We start from the raw sequence: 17,114 nt of genomic DNA on the forward strand, positions 1-17,114 counted from the left end.
ATGGACATGCCCATTCATAAAAGAAAAAGAGGTATAAATATGGAAGTAAAAATTAATCAGATCGTTAAATGTAGAAAATATTAATTACCACATTAACCATAACCAGTCTATTTTATTTAACAAAAAGCGCATCTGATAGATCAAAAAAGTGTTTAACTTCATGCATTGACAATTTAAAATTATTTTGCAACATCAGGTAGAACTATTTTACAACAATTGGTAACTGCTTATATAAGTTTAATATGGTAACCTAGAAAATAGGATAAATAACTATCTATAACAGGATATATTACATTGATATTACCAGTGTCAAAATTTTTAATAAGTACGACATGAATGGTCGCCGTGAAATCTTCAAGATTTCTCCTATAAATTATCCTTGTAGTAAATCTAGTTTTTCCATTCAAAATACAACATTTCTCGTATAGTCATGGGATTTGGTCTCTTTTCACAAATGCCTTCATTTTTTCTTATCTCTACACTTCTCTTAATCCTAATAATATCCCACGCTTGTCATGCCCAGAATTCTCAACAAGACTATTTGGATGCCCATAACACAGCTCGTGCAGATGTAGGCGTAGAACCTTTAACCTGGGACGACGAGGTAGCAGCCTATGCAGCAAATTATGCTTCTCAATTGGCTGCAAACTGCAACCTCGTATATTCTCATGGTCAATACGGCGAAAACCTAGCTGAGGGAAGTGGCGATTTCATGACGGTCGCTAAGGCGGTCGAGATGTGGGTCGATGAGAAACAGTATTATGACTATGACTCAAATACTTGTGCACAAGGACAGGTGTGTGGACACTATACTCAGGTGGTTTGGCGTAACTCGGTTCGTGTTGGATGTGCTAGGGTTCAGTGTAACAATGGAGGATATGTTGTCTCTTGCAACTATGATCCTCCAGGTAATTATATAGGCCAAAGTCCATACTAATTGAAACGACGTACGTCCATTTCACGTTAATATGTATGGATTGTTCCGCTTGACATCAAGAACTTAAATAATTGCGCTAAAAAGCAACTTAAAGTCAAGTATATAGTAATAGTACTAAATTTGTAATCCTCTGAAGTGGATCTATAAAAAGACCAAGTGGTCTTAATTAAGGGGAAAAATATGAGTTGATCACCAGCTTGATGTATGATCTGATATTATTATGAACACTTTAGTACTCTTAGGAATCATGTGTTGATGGTCTAGCTACTTGCAATATTATGAGCAAAATCTTAACTACATGCATTTTCAAACAAAAGAAACAAGCTTACACAGTTCATATAATCTACTAGAGGGCCAAAAACATGAAAATTACCAATTTAGGCGGTCGGAGGATATTGAAAGTGGAGTAGCTAGTTTTAATAACTGATCGTCAGTCTTAAAACTGACGGTATAAAAATATTTACACAATCAGGTCATTTATAAGGTAATTATAGGTAAATATTTATGAAAAATTATCAATAGTAATCTCGAAAAAAATTGTAACTAACCTATTATACTAAAACTATTATAATAGGTTAGATTACATTAATCATGTCATTAGAAGATCTTTAATTTACATTGTCTATCTATACAATAATAATAACAAACCAGAAAAATCTCACAAGTGGAGTATGATTTTTTAGCACAGTGCAATCACATAACCATCTGGTAAGCATATGAAATTCACAACATTAGGAGTTTTTGGCCCGAATTCTAGTTTTTTGCCCTTAAACGCCAAAAAACGAGTAACGGTTATGCCGAGGCGGTGACTATTATTCATTAGATCGTTTTTAATGGCCCTGCAATTTAGGAGATCCGGGTTCGGGCGCCCGGGCCCATGCAGGAGCCGCAGGCTATTGCACACGAAAATTTGAGAATCGGTCTGAATTCTAGTTTTATGGCCCTAAAATGCTAAAATACGAGTAACGATCATGGCGAGGCGGTGACACTACAAGAACGTGAGGATACGACGACATTTATTTAGTGACATTTGAAATAAGTGTCGGAAAACCGTGAAATTCATGTCATTTATGAACAAATGTCATAAAAACTACGACATTTGATACAAAATGTCACAAAAATAACGACATTTGATACTAAGTGTCATAAAAATATGACATTTGATACAAAATGTCGTAATAAAAATGACATTAATGAACAAATATGTCACGACCCATAAAATCCCTCCGAATGAGTCGTGATGGCACCTAGTCTCTAAACTAGGTAAGCCTAACATAAACTGAAATAACATTGATATTTACTAACTTTAAATTAAATTACTCTAAACAAATTACAATTCCCAAAACCGGTGGTACAAGTCACAAGCCTTTCTAAGAGTAGTTATACAAAATAAATACATCACTGCTTCGAAACAACAGGAACAAATGGAAATAAATACAAATGAAGGTGACTCCGAGGCCTGCGAACGCTGTAGCAGGTTACCTTGAGTCTCCACTGCAACGACCTGCACAACTACTACCGATCAATACCTGGATCTATACATAAAAAAATGTACAGAAGTGTAGTATGAGCACACCACGGCGGTGCCCAGTAAGTATCAAGACTAACCTCGATGGGTTAGTGACGAGGAACAGTCCAGACACCTACTGGTCAAATAAATTGAACATGATTTGATAATAAACTATCAACCTAGAAATGACATAGTAATATCAACAGCAGGGGAAGAACAAACTACAATCTGTAGAAACAATAAAGAGAAACACGGGTGGAAACGAAAGATAACCAAATAAATTAACACCAACATAGCTGGAACACAGACAAGTAAACATGTACCCAAACAAGGAAGGCGATGTCAGCTCAATAAATCATATCGTTTCTGATGCACAATTTCCAGCCATCTCAAACTCGATGTCTCATATCATAACCTCAATTACCAAACTTTTAGCATACCCGGCACCTTGTGCCCACATATTTCTCTCTCTCTTTATACTACAACGTTCTCATGTTACTCAGTACATAGGGTCCATAATCAATGCAGTTAAGATGTTCAAGGAGTCTCATTTACATAACATAAAGTAGAGTACAGCTTCTAAGCTAATTAGGAACTCAGCAAGAAAAGATGAAATTATTTTTAGAAATCATTTGAATAAAGAAAGTACCATTTTCAATTAAAATACGACATCGAAAGAATTATTACCTTTATCATGGGATTTAAGAAATTAACTTAGTAGAAATTCCATTTTAAGTAGAATACAACCTCAGACGGTTTAAGAAAATTTAATTGAGTAACTAAATGAACTGAAGATGAAATAATTATTGAAATTTTAAAGTATTGAAAAATATGTATATAAATACGGCGGAGTATTGAAAACACGATGGGGTTCCTTCCCAAAAGATCACAGCGGTAAAGGGATCTGAACATGAAAACACTTGAATTGATAACAACAAATAAACACAGCAACAGAAAGTGCACGGCATCACCCTTCGTGCTTTTACTCTCGTTCTCACCATAAGAATCAATATTCACTTTTATTCTTTCTTGTTGCAGCATGCAACCCGATCCCAATCATATAGTACTGTTGCGGCGTGCAACCCGATCCAAATTATATAATGATGTTGCGGCATGCAACCCGATCCAAATCATATAATATTGTTGCGGCGTGCAATCCGATCCAATATAATATTGTTGCGGCGTGCAACCCGATCCAATATAATATTGTTGCGGCGTGCAACCGGATCTAATATAATATAGTACTGTTGCAGCGTGCAACCCGATCCAATATAATATAGTACTGTTGCAGCGTGCAACCCGATCCCAATATACAAATCAACACCAACCACAAAAGAATCCCGGCAAGGGAACAATAGTATAACAACAATATCCCGGCAAGGGAAACAATATCATAAGCAATAACATCCTGGCAAGGGAATCAACAAGTACATAATTAGGGTCACGGAAAAATCAAGAAGCACGATAACCTCAACAAAACAACAAGACATAATAAGAACGCAATAACTACACCGGTAACCACAACAATTGGACATGTAACATATTTGCACGAAGTCATAGAGGAACTCACAATCAAGAAGTATCAAAACAATAAGGAAGGCAATCACTTCAATTAAGGGTCAAGGTAACACGTAAGAATTAGAGGAAAGCTAACAACGTCATATGGAGCACATAGAGGCAATTTAATCAATTAGGAAACCCTATCATAACGGGGTACTTTCCACATAAGGACCTAAGAACCGTAGAGGCAAATTTCCCACAAATAAGTCCGAGCACACACTCGTCACCTCGCATGCATGGACTACAATTAGCATAGAAGACTCAATTCCTAAGGGGAAGTCCCCCACACAAGGTTAGGCAAGATACTTACCTCAATCCGGCCAATTCAATACTCAATTTAGCTTTTCCTTTACCAATTCATCAATGCTCGGCTCAATCTAGCCAAAAACGACTTGAATACATCTAACAATGCAAGAGAAAATAATTCCAATTAACAAAACTATGATTCTTATACAATTTGCAAAAAGTCAACAAAAGTCAACAAAAGTCAACTCCCCGGGCCCGCACCTCGGAACCCGACAAAATTTACAAAAAATGAATACCCATTCTGATACGAGTTCACCCATACAAAAGTTATCCAATTCCGATATCATTTGGTCCTTCAAATCGTCATTTTACATTTTTGAAAGATTTTACAATTTTACCCAAATTCCATCCCAAATCACGAATCAAATGATTAATTCAATGATAGATTCATGTATTCTAGCTAAATCCGAGTTAGAATCACTTACCCCGATAAATTTCTTGAAAAACCTTCGAAAAATCGCCAAGATCCGAGCTCTCTAGGTCAAAATATGAAATAAAACCCTAAACCTCGTATTTATAGTGCACCTCCCAGATTTCCATCACTGCTGACCGCACAAAAACCACCGCTGACCGCGGTCCAGGTCCATCACTGCTGACCGCGGAGAATGTTGACTGCGGCGACATGCTTTAGTATTTTGCCATAACTTTCTCTACATATGTCCAAATTGTGATTTGTTTATCTTTCTGGAAACTAGACACGAAGGGCTACAACTTTTCTTTTTGAATTATCTCAAAATTCCTTGTAGATCAAAAGATATAAGCTTCCGAAGTCGGACCAGCGATCCTGCAGAACATCTTGATGTGCGGCCGCACACCAAATTATGCGGTCCTGTGACGACCCAAAGGGTCATCACCTGCTTTTAATTGAATTCTGTGTCTCCAAGGCCTTGAAAACCTCATTTATCATTACCTCGATTTGTGTGCGCAGTCCGGGCGCGTAGCCGGAAAGCTTAAATATGAAAATCTGTGAAAAATGCTAAGTTTTGATTATAAAATGAGTAAATTTGACTTCGATCAACATTTTGGGTAAACGGACCCGGACCCGGACCCGTGACCCGACGGTCCCGGAGGGTCCGTAGGAAAATATGGGGCCCGGAATCGAATTCCGAGGTTCCAAGCCCGAGAAATAAATTTTTAAAGGAAATTGTTTTTTGAAATTTTTTAAGGAAATTTGAAATGAAATTTGATTGGAACATGTTAGTATCGGGCCCGTATTTTAGTTCCGGTGCCCGGTACAGGTCTTATATACGATTTAAGATGTTTCTGTAAAATTTGATAAAAACGGATATCATTTGACGTGATTCGGACTTAAATTGCTAAAGTTGATAGTTGATGAAGTTTGAGAAAAATCCTTTGATTTTGAGGTTTAATTCGTTGTTATTGAGGTTATTTTGGCGATTTGATCGCACGGATAAGTTTGTATGATGTTGTTGAGTTAGTACGTGTGTTTGGTTAGGAGCCCCGAGGGCTCGGGTGTGTTTGGGATGTGTTTCGGGAAGTTTTGAACTTGAGAAAAATTGCAGATTTCTGCTGTCAGTGCCCAGGGATTTTACCCTTCGCGTTCGCGTGCACCCAATCGCGAACGCGTAAGGCAAAAATCCCAGGTGCCCATATTCTTCTTCGTGAACGCGAAGGTTGAGACGCGAACGCAAAGTTGAGGGGGGAGACCCTTTGCGAACGCGTCCCTCCTCTCGCGAACGCGTAAGGTTGAGGGGAGGGGTCACCAGCTTATTCATCGCGAACGCGACCAATGGTCCGCGAACGAGTAGGCTTGAGGAGCCAAGCTCCGCGAACGCGAGCCACATTCCGCGAACGCGAAGGCCAAGCAGGCCTAACCCATCGCGAATGCGAAGGGCATGTCGCGAACCCGAGGAACACTTTTGCCCAGTTATTTTAAAGTCTCAAAACAGAACCCATTACGGGATTTTTATAAAAATTCATAAACCCCTTCTTCTCCAAAACTCTTAGGCGATTTATGAAGCACTTCTTCACCATAACTTCTTGGGTAAGTAATCTTTAACTTGCTTTCTTCCATTTTCATCAACATCTATTAGATTTCTAGGCCTAAAACATGTGATTAAAGGTAGGAAATTAGGGATTTGGGTAGAATTAGGGCTTTTTGATTAATTACGATTTAGACCTCGTTTTGGGATCGAATTCTGAAAATAATTATATATTTGGGCTCGTGGGTGAATGGGTGATTTGATTTTGGTCCGAACCTCGTGTTTTGACCAAGCGGGCCCGGGGTCGGTTTTTGGGTTTTTGGGAACAATGCCTAGAAAGCTATAATTAGCCTTTGGAATTGAATTGTTTAGCATTTATTGATGTTATTAAATCGATTATGCATAGATACGATTGTGTTGGAGCCAAATTCGAAAGGAAAGGCGGCTTTTGAGGATTGAGTTGGCCGTGGAAGTTTGAGGTAAGTGTTCGGTCTAACCTTAGCTTGAGGGATTAGGAGTTGAGTCATATTTGCTACTTGTTTCTTGTTGAGTACGGCGTATAGGCATGGTGACGAGTATCTATACGTTGGTGTCGAGCATGACCGTGAATCTTAAATTGATACTTGTTGTATTTTTGAATGATACTATGGTTGCGATAGTGAGTAAATCTGTGGTATTGAGCAAAGACTTAGTTTATTTCCGGGGAAGTTACTTATGATTTAGAAATGATGATAACTGAATGATTAGGAGTAGTTGAGATTGGTTATAGCTAATTCTCCCTTGCCGGGACGTATGTACTTGTACTGTTGAGTTCCCTTGCCGGGATAGTATAATTTATGGTTAATCCCTTGCCGGGACTGTTGTTATGATCATTGTAAGCTGTATATTTGGAACGGGTTGCACGCCGCAACATTCTCATATATATATATATATATATATATATATGTGGATCGGGTCGCACGCCGCAACAAATATTATATTGGATCGGGTTGCACGCCGCAACAGCTATTATACTGGATCGGGTTGTACGCCGCAATAATTATTATATTGGATCGGGTTGCACGCCGCAACAGCTATATATATGGGTCGGGTTGCACGCCGCGACAGTGTTGAATGATAAGGGATCAGGTTGCGCGCCACAACAGCAGTGTTATTGTATTGTTGTAGATACTGTACTGTTCTTTCATATATCTATTTGGTTTCTGCTAGGTTGATACTGTTTCCTCCGAGCATGTACCCCCTCCCTTTTAAACTGCTTATTACCTGTTTATTTTTCCGCCGTATATTATATAACTGCACAGGTTTATCTGGAGTCTGGTTCTAGCCTCGTCACTACCTCGCCGGGGTTAGGCCAGACACTTACCAGCACATGGGGTCGGTTGTGCTGATACTACACTCTGCACTGTGTGCAGATCCCGGAGCAGCATTTGGTGCGCAGCAGTAGCTCGGGAGCCAGCCTTCAGTCCACCGAGACACCGAGGAAGCCTTGCAGGCGTCCGCAGGCCTGGCGTCTCCTCTATCTTATATTTTGTTCTGTTATCTCATGTATTCGAGACAAACAGTGTTATATTTCCTTCAAACGGTTGTATTTAGTACTCTTAGTAGTCCGTGGATGATGTGACACCGGGTTCTGGTTAGAGGCATGTGTTGGTTTCGGGATATTTTGGTTTTACATTTACTTAAGACTTCTGCTAAATTTCATATTCCGCTGTTATTTAACTGTTTACTTCTTGTTAATATAATTGGTAAGAGGATTTAAAACAAAAGTGTTTAAGGATTTCTGAATGTGTGGCTTGCCTAGCTTCTACGAGTAGGCACCATTACGACTCCCGAGGGTGGAAAATTCCGGGTCGTGACAGATCCGCACTGAGGTCCGCGAAATTTTAGTGCGGTCCGCACTCTCCTCTGCGGTCCGCATAAATTTGGTGTGGTCCGCACTCCCAAAAGTGCCAGAACCATCTCAGAGTACCGAAATTCCCGGACTTGCTCAAAATTCACCCCAAAACTCATCCGAGGCCCCCGGAACCTCAACCAAATGTACCAACACATCCCATAACATCATACGAACTTAGCCCCACTTTCAAATCACTTCAAACATCGCTTAGACCACGAATTAGATGCCCAAACGCACGAAAATTACTATGAAATTCAAGAACCTCTAGAATTGCAACCAAGCATCCGAACCATATCAAATCAACTCCAAACGACACCAAATTTTGCAGGCAAGTCCCAAATAACATAACGAAGCTGTTACAACTTTCAGAATCGCATTCCGACCTTGATAACATAAAAGTCAACTATGGGTCAAACCTCTCCATTTTCCAAACTTCAACTTTTTCAACTTTCACCAAAATACCTCAAATTACCCTAGGGGCCTCCAAACCCAAATCCGAACACACGCCCAAGTCCAAAATCACCATACGAGGCTACTGACATCATCCAAAACTCATTCCATAGCCGTTTACGCAAAAGTCAAAATTCTGGTCAATTTCTCTCCGCTTAAGCTTCCAGGACTATATTCCTTCTTTCGAATTCGACTCCGATTCATCCGAAAACTGAATCCAACCCTGCACACAAGTCGATATACATAATGTGAAGCTGCTCTTGAACTCAAACTGCCGAACCGGATGCAATTGTTCAAAACGACCAGTCGGGTCGTTACAAAATATCGTCAAAATTACGACATTTGATACAAAATGTCATAAAAATAATGACATTTGATATTAAATGTTGTAAAAAAATGATATTTGATACAAAATATCGTAAAAACAACAACATTCATGAAGAAATATCGTAAAAACTACAACATTTGAGACTAAATGTTGTAAAGAAATAACATTTGATATAAGATGTCAATAAAACAACGACAATTGATACAAATACAAAAAACAAATAATGATATTTGATACAAAATATAGTAAAAACACGATGTTTTGAACAAAATATCGTAAAAGTTATGACATTTGATACAAATGTCAAAAAGAAAAATGAGTTTTACTTTAAATGTCATATTATCAGTCGGTCTTTACGAACATGTACATCTAATGTTGATTTTTTTTTTGTATTTATTAATTGTTAAATAATTCTTTGTCTATAATCAAAACATCATTATTTATATTATTATATTTTATATTGTGATATTTATCTTCCGGATAGACGAGTTATGTGATTGTCGATTAATGTCTTAAAAGTCTTTCTGGGACTCGTCCAAGACTCACTCTTGGACGAGGCACTTGCTGCGACGGCTCATGTGTGAGGCTTAGTTTTGTGAGGCCTTACACCCCAAATGTCTAATTGTGCATCCTTAACACGCCTATTCTCAGCGTCGGGAGTTAATAAGTAAATCATATGTTAAATTTTCTAATTAGTAATTGATCCTCAAAATAATTTAACAAATGAATGATAAAAATTCTATTCATATATATAATATGAAAATTGAGATTAACTAAAATATCGAGTCATAGTATTGCATATTTACTATTTGAGTGAGAACATCATGAAGGTGAATACCATTTGAATATTTCTTCTCAAAATGAATAGTCGAAATTTATGTCTTTACTTGCTATTGCTCTTTATTTCTTAGCTTCATGTCTCCCAAAATTATGAGACTTTTATTCTTTTACCATAATTGTACTTAATTATGAAGGAGTAATATTTTAAATTATAGTACTTATAAAGTTTATTGATTATTTACTTTTTGAGAGGTAATTTAATGTGTATTTTGTTAATACTTTTTCAAAAAATTTAATATTTTAAATATTTGAAAGTTCAAACATTATAGTTGATCTGTATCTCATAATAAATTTAATACTATTGTATTATTGATACTTATAAAAATATTCTAAATATTTTATTTTTCTGTGAGTTTCTGTAATCTTTTTTAATTTTTTAATGTACTTTCTATATTATTTATTATGTTATTTTTATAATTTAAAGATTCCCCTATTAAGTAAAATGTTAATCCTTCTAAAATAATGTTGCCGATTTAAAAAAATATGACTAAAATTTCAATGTTCCATAAAAAATGTTATTGCTACTACTTATTAGATGTTGAATTTAAAGATAAAAATATAAAATTAACCTATATGTAGGACCGAGGAAACCTATATTTATAATTAACCACAATTTCCAACTAAAGGTCCAAAGATTAGCCATTCCTAGGGCTCCTTTGTTAGAAGCACTTTCAAATCGGTTCAATCCAATTTTAGTCAAATTTCATCTTTGTCTCTGAATATATTGCCCCACTACAAATTAGTGTTCTAAAAAAAGTTGTATGGATTGTATAGATTTAGAGGGAAAAGATTTTGGCGGCAAGAATTTCGGCTTCCCTCCTCCAAATTCTAAACAATAGAGTTTCCTTTATTAGTTATAATTCTTCAAAAGACCTAATTTTTGCCTTCCACTATGCTATCGCAGTTACTTTGAGAAGGAGAAGATTTTGGGGCTGAGGCTTTTGAAGGGTTTTATCTGTTTTCTTCAGGCCGCTAATTCTCCACAAGATAGTGCAAGTTCGAATATTTACAGGTACCCAGTTTAGGTAATAGTTTTGTTTATTTTTTGGGTTGTTCAGATGTTGTTTTTAAAAGAATTTGTGCATGTGAGATTCGAGTTTTTGCAGGTAACAAAAACAATGTTCTCGGAGCCTCCTCGCTAACTTCAATCAGATCGGATGGAAGTTAACAAATGGGTCTTCTTAAATGGTCCTACGCTCCTACCCCTTATAATAGTCTCGGAGCCTCGTTTTAATTTCTGTTTGATCAATTGAAGTATGATATCGAAAAAGTGAAAGTGAAAACAATTTGATCAATTGAAATATGAAATTGAAAAAGTGAAAGTGAAACTGTTCATTTGATCTTTTTCTACTAGCGAGTAACTTAATTTGTTGCTGTTCATAGAATTAATTATTGATCATTGGTGTGAGGTAGCGAACTTAGAATAAATTGGAAACTACTTGATTGCACCCATGTTTGCACCATTACAGTGATACACATATCAGTTTTAGCTAACAATTTTCTTTCTTTTTCGTAATTGTTTGGATTTTGTTAAACAGAATACAAGGAACATAAATTTTTATAGGCAACTTTAACTTGTCAGGGTCTGAGTCTCTGAGACATAGTTGACTAATCGACGGATGAAAGAAAGTTTTTTTGGGTAGATCTTTAATTTGTTTTGTCTTTGCCATATTTCAAATATGAAATTGTTGTGTTCTGAAAGTTCTCACTAGGTTTGTTCTTTCCTAATTATTTATGCTCCTTAAGTTTGCTTGCAAATTATGTTTCTACTTCAACTACTGTATAGAAAGAATGGTGCTGTTTGAAAATGATTAGATTAACATGATCTCAGTTAATGGTTCAATATAAAAGAGTCCTAAATTTTGTTCAATCAAATATCACTTTGATACTAGTTCTTTGGAAGTTTTATTCACTCAAGATGTTAATTTTGGTGTTCTATAGTTTGATTTTGCTTAATCGTAGCACGAAATCGCATTTTAGCTCCATTAAGTCATAAAGATTGGAGGCTTGTGCCTGATATGGGCTCATATTAAGGTGCATAAAAAAAGAAAAAAAATTACATACTAAGATGCTTATTGCTTTTATGCTTTTATATATATGTGTGTGTGTGTGTGTGTGTGTGTTATATGTTTATGTTTACAGGAAAATATTGGTGCAACTGAGGATATGAGATATATTTTGATGATATCAGTTGGGACTATAAATGGAAAGAAAGGAAGGACGAGGGAAAAAGAACCGGCCATAAGCCATACGGCAACGATAATAAGCTCTTAGCTAAACATCCAGACAGGGTAGAAAAGGATCAATGGCGTGCATTAGTTCATTATCGGAGCTCTAATGAAGCAAAGGTATTCTTGGAGCAGCAAGTATCTTTTTTTGTTGCCCTAACACATGCTATTAGCTCATTCCTTAGGCTGATCATACTTTTTCCTTTGTACTTTTTTATACTTTTCCTCAGTCATTATTCACACTTTTTCTTTTTCTTTTTTCTTTTTAAAATTGGTTTTTGATTTGATGTTTGGTAGGGAATTGACACTAATATATAAAATTGTGTCTTAATTTTCTAGGAAAAGAGCAAGAGGAACAAATAAAGCCAAACGAATCTGACTTTGCCACACACATCAGGAAGAAAAGTCATTTCCAAATTATAGATACGCATGCCATATTTGCCATCTGCTTTCTGTAATTTATATATCAATATTATTTTCTTGAATATTTTTTATACACCTTTTTCCTATTTAACCAGATGACAAAGAAGGATGGTGTAAAACCAAGTCGTATTGAAGTATTCACAAGAACACATATGAGAAAGAATGAACAACCAATAAATGAGATAGCTGGTGAAGTAATGGTAAATTCTTATTCTTTATATATATAAAGGTACTTTCATTCCATTACAAATTATAACTTTTCATTATTTTACTGTTCTTTTCAAAAAAAAAAAGAGAAAGAAATGAATTTACTTGCTAAGGTGTATCCTTGAGTTAAATGTCTCTGGAAGTGCTCCCAATAATGTGTATGCACAAGTTATGGGACCGGACACTCATTGGATTATTCGAATTCTAGGAAAAGGAGCAGCTCCAAGTTTTGTTTATGGCTCTGTATGTAAACAATCTCAGGCTGAGCAAAGGGATTTTGATAAAAGGGTTGAGGTAGAAGTTCAAAAAGCTACCTCTGCTGTAAAAACTTAGATGGAGGAAAGGTTGTCTGAAGCTACCTTAGCTATACTTGATAAAGTATCTTTCATAAAATAAAAATTATTATGAGGTTTTATCTTATTTTATATCTTGTATTCTATTTCACTTTTGTAAACTATCAAAGTAACCAATATAATATTTCTTCTCAGGTTAATACAATCAAGAAGACTGGATTTAGTGAAGTACGCATAAAAAAAATGGGTAAGTTTGAAAAATTCAAGATACTTTTTGTCTCTTTTCTTTTGCCTTATTTTCTTTCTTTCCTCTTTTCAGCTGCTGCTATTATATCCATTATATAGTATGTTTGTTTTTTAGAATCCCATTCTGTTGTTTTTTCGTATCCCAATTTGTTATAATCGAAGAGGAAAGAATTCCTTTTATTATATAGTTATAATTGTTTTTCAGTATGATTTTTTGTGCAGCATTTTGAAGGAGAATTACTGGCAATGAACCTTGACTAATGGAGAGGTGGTTTCAAAAAGCTTTGTTGCAGGATTTATTCTAGAAGTTAAGAGAATTCATTCGAAAGTGATAATAACGTAGTTACATGTTGAAATTACTGTCTTTTATGATTTAGTTGGATTTGAGTTTTACTTAGAGAACAAATCATTTGATTTGGCATCATCTATTTGTACAAAGTACTTTTTAGATTGCTAATTTATTTTTTAGTTATAGTATTAAAAGGCATTTGTTTTACATATATTTTATTTTGTTGAAGGTTGACATTTGTGGATGTACAAATTGAATATAAAACGTTATGATAAAAGTAAATAGAGGATTATTATTAATATCTTAAAATTTTTGGTACCGACATTAATCAAAATGTTGTAATTTTTTATACAACATTTTGAAAAGTTTTGAAAAAAGTCACTAATCGTTTTTGACATTTATGTAAATGTGAATACAACATTTTCATAAATGTCGTAAATTTTCTTACTAACATTTTTAAAGGTTAAAAGTAAATGTCGTAAATTTCTTACTGACATTTACCTAAATATCATAAAATAAATATCGTAACTTATCGACATTTACTTAAATGTCATAAACAACATGTCGTAAATTTTTTACCGACATTTACCTAAATGTCGAAAAATAAACGACATTGAAATTTACGATATTTGATGCAAATGTAAAATAAATGTCGATAAACGAATTTGCGACATTTAAGAAGCTTAACATGACATTTAACAAATGTCGTCGTATCCTCACTTTCTTGTAGTATGACTATCGCTCCTTAGGTCATTTTTAAGGGCCAACGAAATTTTAGGCGGTCCAGACTCGTTTGCCTGGGCCCATGCAGGAAGCGTAATTCCAATTTTATGGCCCTAAGACGCCAAACAACGATTAACGGTCATGGCGAGACAGTGACTATATTTTCTTAGGTCATTTTTGATGGGCCAGCAAAATTTTTGACTATCCAGGTCAGGGCGCCCGGGCCCATGCAAGAGGCGTTGGGCTATAGCACACGAAAATCTGGGAATCGAGGGGAATTCTAATAATTTTATAGCCCTAAAACGCCAAAAAACGAGTAATAGTCATGTAGAGGCAGTGACTATTGTTCCCTTAGATCATTTTTGATAGGCAGGAAAAATTTTAGTTGATCCAGATTCGGGCTCCCGTGCAGGAGGCACGGGCTAGAGCACACGAAAATCTGAAAATGAGGCGAATTCCAATTTTACGGCCCTAAAATGCAAAAATAAAATAAATGAGTAACGGTTATGGCGAGACGGTGACTTTTATTCCTTAGGTCATTTTTGATGGTCGACAAAAATTTTAGGCTATCCGGGTCCTGCGCCTGGGTACATGCAGGAGGCGTGGGCTATAGCGCACGAAAATCTGGGAATCAAGCAGAATTCCAGTTTTATGGCCTTAAAACACCAAAAAACGAGCATTGGTCATGGCGAGGCGGTGACTATTGTTCCTTCAGTCATTTTTTATGGTTTGGCAAAATTATAGGCGATCCCGGTCTGTTCGCCCGGGCCCACGCAGAAAGCATGGGCTAGCACACGAAAATCTGAGAATCAGGCGGAATTTCAATTTTGTAACCCTAGAACGCCCAAAAACGAGTAACGCTAATGGCGAGGCGGTGACTATTATTCTTAGGTTGTTTTTGTCGAGCCGACAAATTTTAGGCTATCTGAGTCCGGTTGCCGGGGCCCGTGCAAGAGGCGTAGGCTATAGCTAACAAAAATTTTGGAATCACGTAAAATTTCAGTTTTATGGCCCTGAAACGCCAAAAACGAGTAACAGTCGTGGCAAGGCTGTGACTATTGTTCCTCAGGTCATTTTTATGGGACAGTAAAATTTTAGGCGATCCGGGTCCGGGCGCCTGGGCCCATGTAGGAGGCGTGGGCTATAGCACACGAAAATTTGGGAATCGGGCGGATTTCCAGTTTTATGGCCCTAAAACGCTAAAACCGAGTAATGGTCATGGTTGGCGGTGGCTATTTTTTCTTAGGTCATTTTTGATGGGTCGACAAAGTTTTAGGTGATCCGGGACCGGTCGCCCAGGCCCATGTAGGAGGTGTGGGTTATAGCACACGAAAATCTGAGAATCGGGCGTAATTTCAGTTTTATGGCCCTAAAACGAGAAAAAATGAGTAACCGGCCTCGCTAGACGATGACTATTATTCTTTAGGTCATTTCTTATAGGCCGTAAAAATTTAAGGCTATCCGGGTCCGGTTACCCGAGTCCATGTAGGAGGCGTTGGCTGTAGCACGCGAAAATATGAGAATCCGGCGGAATTCCAATTTTGTGGCCCTAAAACGCCAAAAAATGAGTAACGGTCATGGCGAGGCAGTGACTATTATCCCTTAGGTCATATTTGATAGGCCGGCAAAATTTTAGGTGATCCGGGTCCGGTCGCCCCGATCCATGCAAGAGGCGTGGGCTATAGCACACGAAAATCTAAGAATCAGGCAAAATTCCAATTTTACAACCCTAAACACCAAAAAACGAGTAACGATCCAGAAGATGTGGTGAATAATAATACTTAGGTCGTATTTGATAGGCCGACAAAATTTTAGGCTATCCGTGTCGAGACGCCTAGGCACAAACAGGAGGCGTGGGCAATAGCAGAAGAAAATTTGGGAATCGAACGAAATTTCAGTTTTATGACCCTAAAACGCCAAAACACGAGTAACGGTCATGGCGAGGCGGTTACTATTGTTCCTAAGGTCGTCTTTGATAGGCCGAAAAAACTTTTGGTGATCCGGATACGGTCGCCCGGGCCTATGCAGGAGGCGTGGACTATAGACCATGAAAATTTGGGAATCAGGCAAAATCTCAATTTTATGGCCCTAAAACGCCAAGAAAAGAGTAATGGTCATGGCGAGGCGGTGACTATTGTTCCTTAGGTCATTTTTGATAAGCCGAAAAAATATTAGGCGATCCGGGTTCAATCGCTCTAGCCCATGCAGGAGGTGTGGGCTATGGCATACGTAAAGCTGGGTCGAGCAGAATTTCAGTTTTATGGCCCTAAAACACCAAAAAGCGAGTAACGATCATGGAAAGGTTGTGACTATTGTTCCTTAGGTCATTTTTTATGGGCCGGCAAAATTTTAGATGATTCGGGTCTGGTTGCCCGGGCCCATGTAGGAGGCGTGAACTATAGCCCACAAAAATCTTAGAAGCGGGCGGAATTCCAGTACATGCCATCAGCATGAATCCGGGCATAAAATATGACGTAATGAACAATAGTCATATCTTCAGCATAACCGTTCCTCATTTTTTGGCATTTTAGGCCAAAAAAATAGAATCCTGGTCAATTTCCAAATTTTCATGTGCTATAGTCTACGCCATCTCCATGAATCCGGGCTACCGAATCCGAATCTCCTAATATTTTTGGGGGCCATAATAAATAACCTATTGAACAATAGTTATGGCTTCAGCATGATCGTTCCTCTTTTTTCGGCATTTTATGACCAGAAAATTGAATCGTCTAAAATTAAGCGGGGCCACCAAAATTGACCTAATGAACAACAATCATGGCTTCGACAAGACCGTTCCTCATTTTTTATATTTAGGGCAAAAAAACTAAAATTCTGGCCGAATTTCAAAATTTCATGTGCAATAATACACGCATTCTGCATGAACTCGGGCTATCGGATCCGAATTGCCTAAAATTTTACAGGTCCATAAAAATGAAC

The 17,114-nt window shown here is 37.1% G+C and overlaps 1 protein-coding gene and 1 long non-coding RNA gene across 7 annotated transcripts; both read left to right on the top strand.

Moving 5' to 3' along the window:
• Window positions 1-425: 425 nt before the first annotated feature.
• Window positions 426-1,202, top strand: LOC109205883 (pathogenesis-related protein 1A-like). Its single transcript, XM_019368642.1, has one exon. The coding sequence runs from the start codon at window positions 431-433 to the stop codon at window positions 935-937; it is 507 nt and encodes a 168-aa protein (XP_019224187.1). The 5' UTR covers window positions 426-430; the 3' UTR covers window positions 938-1,202.
• A 9,191-nt stretch (window positions 1,203-10,393) lies between these two features.
• On the top strand, window positions 10,394-13,661 carry LOC109205888. Of its 6 annotated transcripts, none has more exons than XR_002064747.1 (6): window positions 10,394-10,793; window positions 10,875-12,116; window positions 12,336-12,619; window positions 12,835-12,970; window positions 13,115-13,166; window positions 13,388-13,661. It is a non-coding gene; the product is annotated as an uncharacterized LOC109205888 (long non-coding RNA). The 6 variants fall into 6 exon arrangements; XR_002064748.1 differs by having other exon boundaries at window positions 10,394-10,780; XR_002064744.1 differs by having other exon boundaries at window positions 10,394-12,116; window positions 13,371-13,661.
• The last annotated feature ends 3,453 nt before the right edge of the window (window positions 13,662-17,114 follow it).

This window comes from Nicotiana attenuata, unplaced genomic scaffold (assembly GCF_001879085.1).
Source record: "Nicotiana attenuata strain UT unplaced genomic scaffold, NIATTr2, whole genome shotgun sequence".
Taxonomy (NCBI): Eukaryota; Viridiplantae; Streptophyta; class Magnoliopsida; order Solanales; family Solanaceae; genus Nicotiana; species Nicotiana attenuata.